The sequence below is a fragment of the Galeopterus variegatus genome, unplaced genomic scaffold, assembly GCF_000696425.1.
Source record: "Galeopterus variegatus unplaced genomic scaffold, G_variegatus-3.0.2 Scaffold8305, whole genome shotgun sequence".
Lineage (NCBI taxonomy): Eukaryota > Metazoa > Chordata > Mammalia > Dermoptera > Cynocephalidae > Galeopterus > Galeopterus variegatus.
Window position 1 is genome coordinate 63260 of NW_007734416.1, and position 1344 is coordinate 64603.

The 1344-nt window shown below is 38.6% G+C and overlaps 1 protein-coding gene across 1 annotated transcript in view; it reads left to right on the plus strand.

Moving 5' to 3' along the window:
- MRPL50 (mitochondrial ribosomal protein L50) overlaps positions 1 to 1344 on the plus strand; it is a 12365-nt gene that overhangs the window by 10022 nt on the left and 999 nt on the right. Inside the window, exon 2 of the mRNA XM_008592776.1 lies at positions 1253 to 1292. Within this exon, the coding sequence (XP_008590998.1) occupies positions 1253 to 1292 (40 nt within the window). The remainder of the gene's footprint in view (positions 1 to 1252; positions 1293 to 1344) is intronic.

A 1344-nucleotide genomic window follows, 5' to 3' on the forward strand; every position in this document is an offset into this window, starting at 1 on the left:
CGCGACACTGAGGGTTGCGATCCGTTGCCAGACACGAAAAAAGACAAAAAGGGAAAAAAAAGAAAGAAAGAAAGATGGATTAATTGCTGGAACTAAGTCGTAGAGTAGGCAAGGAGGAATAGCATTAAAAAGCAAATTCTTGGCCAGACACCATTTCATTCCTGGAGCCTCCAGTTTCTTTGTGGATGACCAATCATAATCAAATGCAATCTCTTTGAAAAATGGGATCCCTAGGTAGTTCATGAACATCTTTGTCAAGCAGATTTCTTCACATTGGCCTATATACTTAATAATAGTTATAGAAGCAGTTATTAAATATGTTTTTAAAGAACTCTAAAATCAATGAAACAAGTGTTTGTATTCAGTTTATAATCTGGTACAGTGATTCTTAACCAGGGACAATTTTGCCCACTGGGGGCATTTGGCAATGTCTTTTGGCTGTCATGATAGGGAACAGTAGTGCTATTGGCATCTAGTAGGCAGAGGCCAGGGTTGCTGCTAAACATTCTACAGTGAACAGGACAGTCCTCTCTCTCTCACCACGGCAAAGAATTATCTGGTCCAAAATGTGAGTAGTGTTGAGGCTGAAAGACCTTGAAAGAGAAGTAGAATGTAAATAAAATTAAAACTCAGGTAGAATGTGATATGCTCTGTGAACAATATAAAGTACCAAGGAGATCAGAAGAACTTACAGTTATATTTGGTTGGGGAAATCAGGTACAGTTTCTTGGAGGAGAATGGTTTTATCCTAGGACTTCACAGGATAGGTAAGATTTCTGTAGGTGAAAATGAAAGACAGGCATTTTAGAAAGGATATAATGTGAGCTAACACATGTGTCAGGAAAGTGAGAGTGTGTTTGGGAAACAAAATATGGTTTGAGTCAGGCCTGGAGTATTTATAGGAGATTAGTGGCAGGTGAGATTAGACGGATGGGTTAAGGTTAGATCTTGGAGGACTGCGAATCCCAAACAGAATCATTTACCTTACTTCTTCACCCATTCATACGAATTCTTACAGTTTGTAAAATAGTTACTTAGTCTTTGTTTTCTGTTTGTGCCAACTCATTTCGACTATAAGCTTTCCAAGGGCAGGGACTTGTCTTTTTCTTTTCTGCTCTCCACAGTGCCCAGAGAGTAGTAAGTGTAGAAATTATTTGTTGATTTTGATTGGTGGGTAAGATTCAGTCCTGTTTTGTTAATTCCATTAATGCAGTGAACCAAGGTTTTACCTATTTATTTTTGATCATTTTAGAAAAAAGGAAGAACCAGTGGTGGCTGAGACAGTAGAAAAGGTGAGGAATGAACCTGTCCTGGTGTGTCCACCCTTACGAAGCCAAAAATACA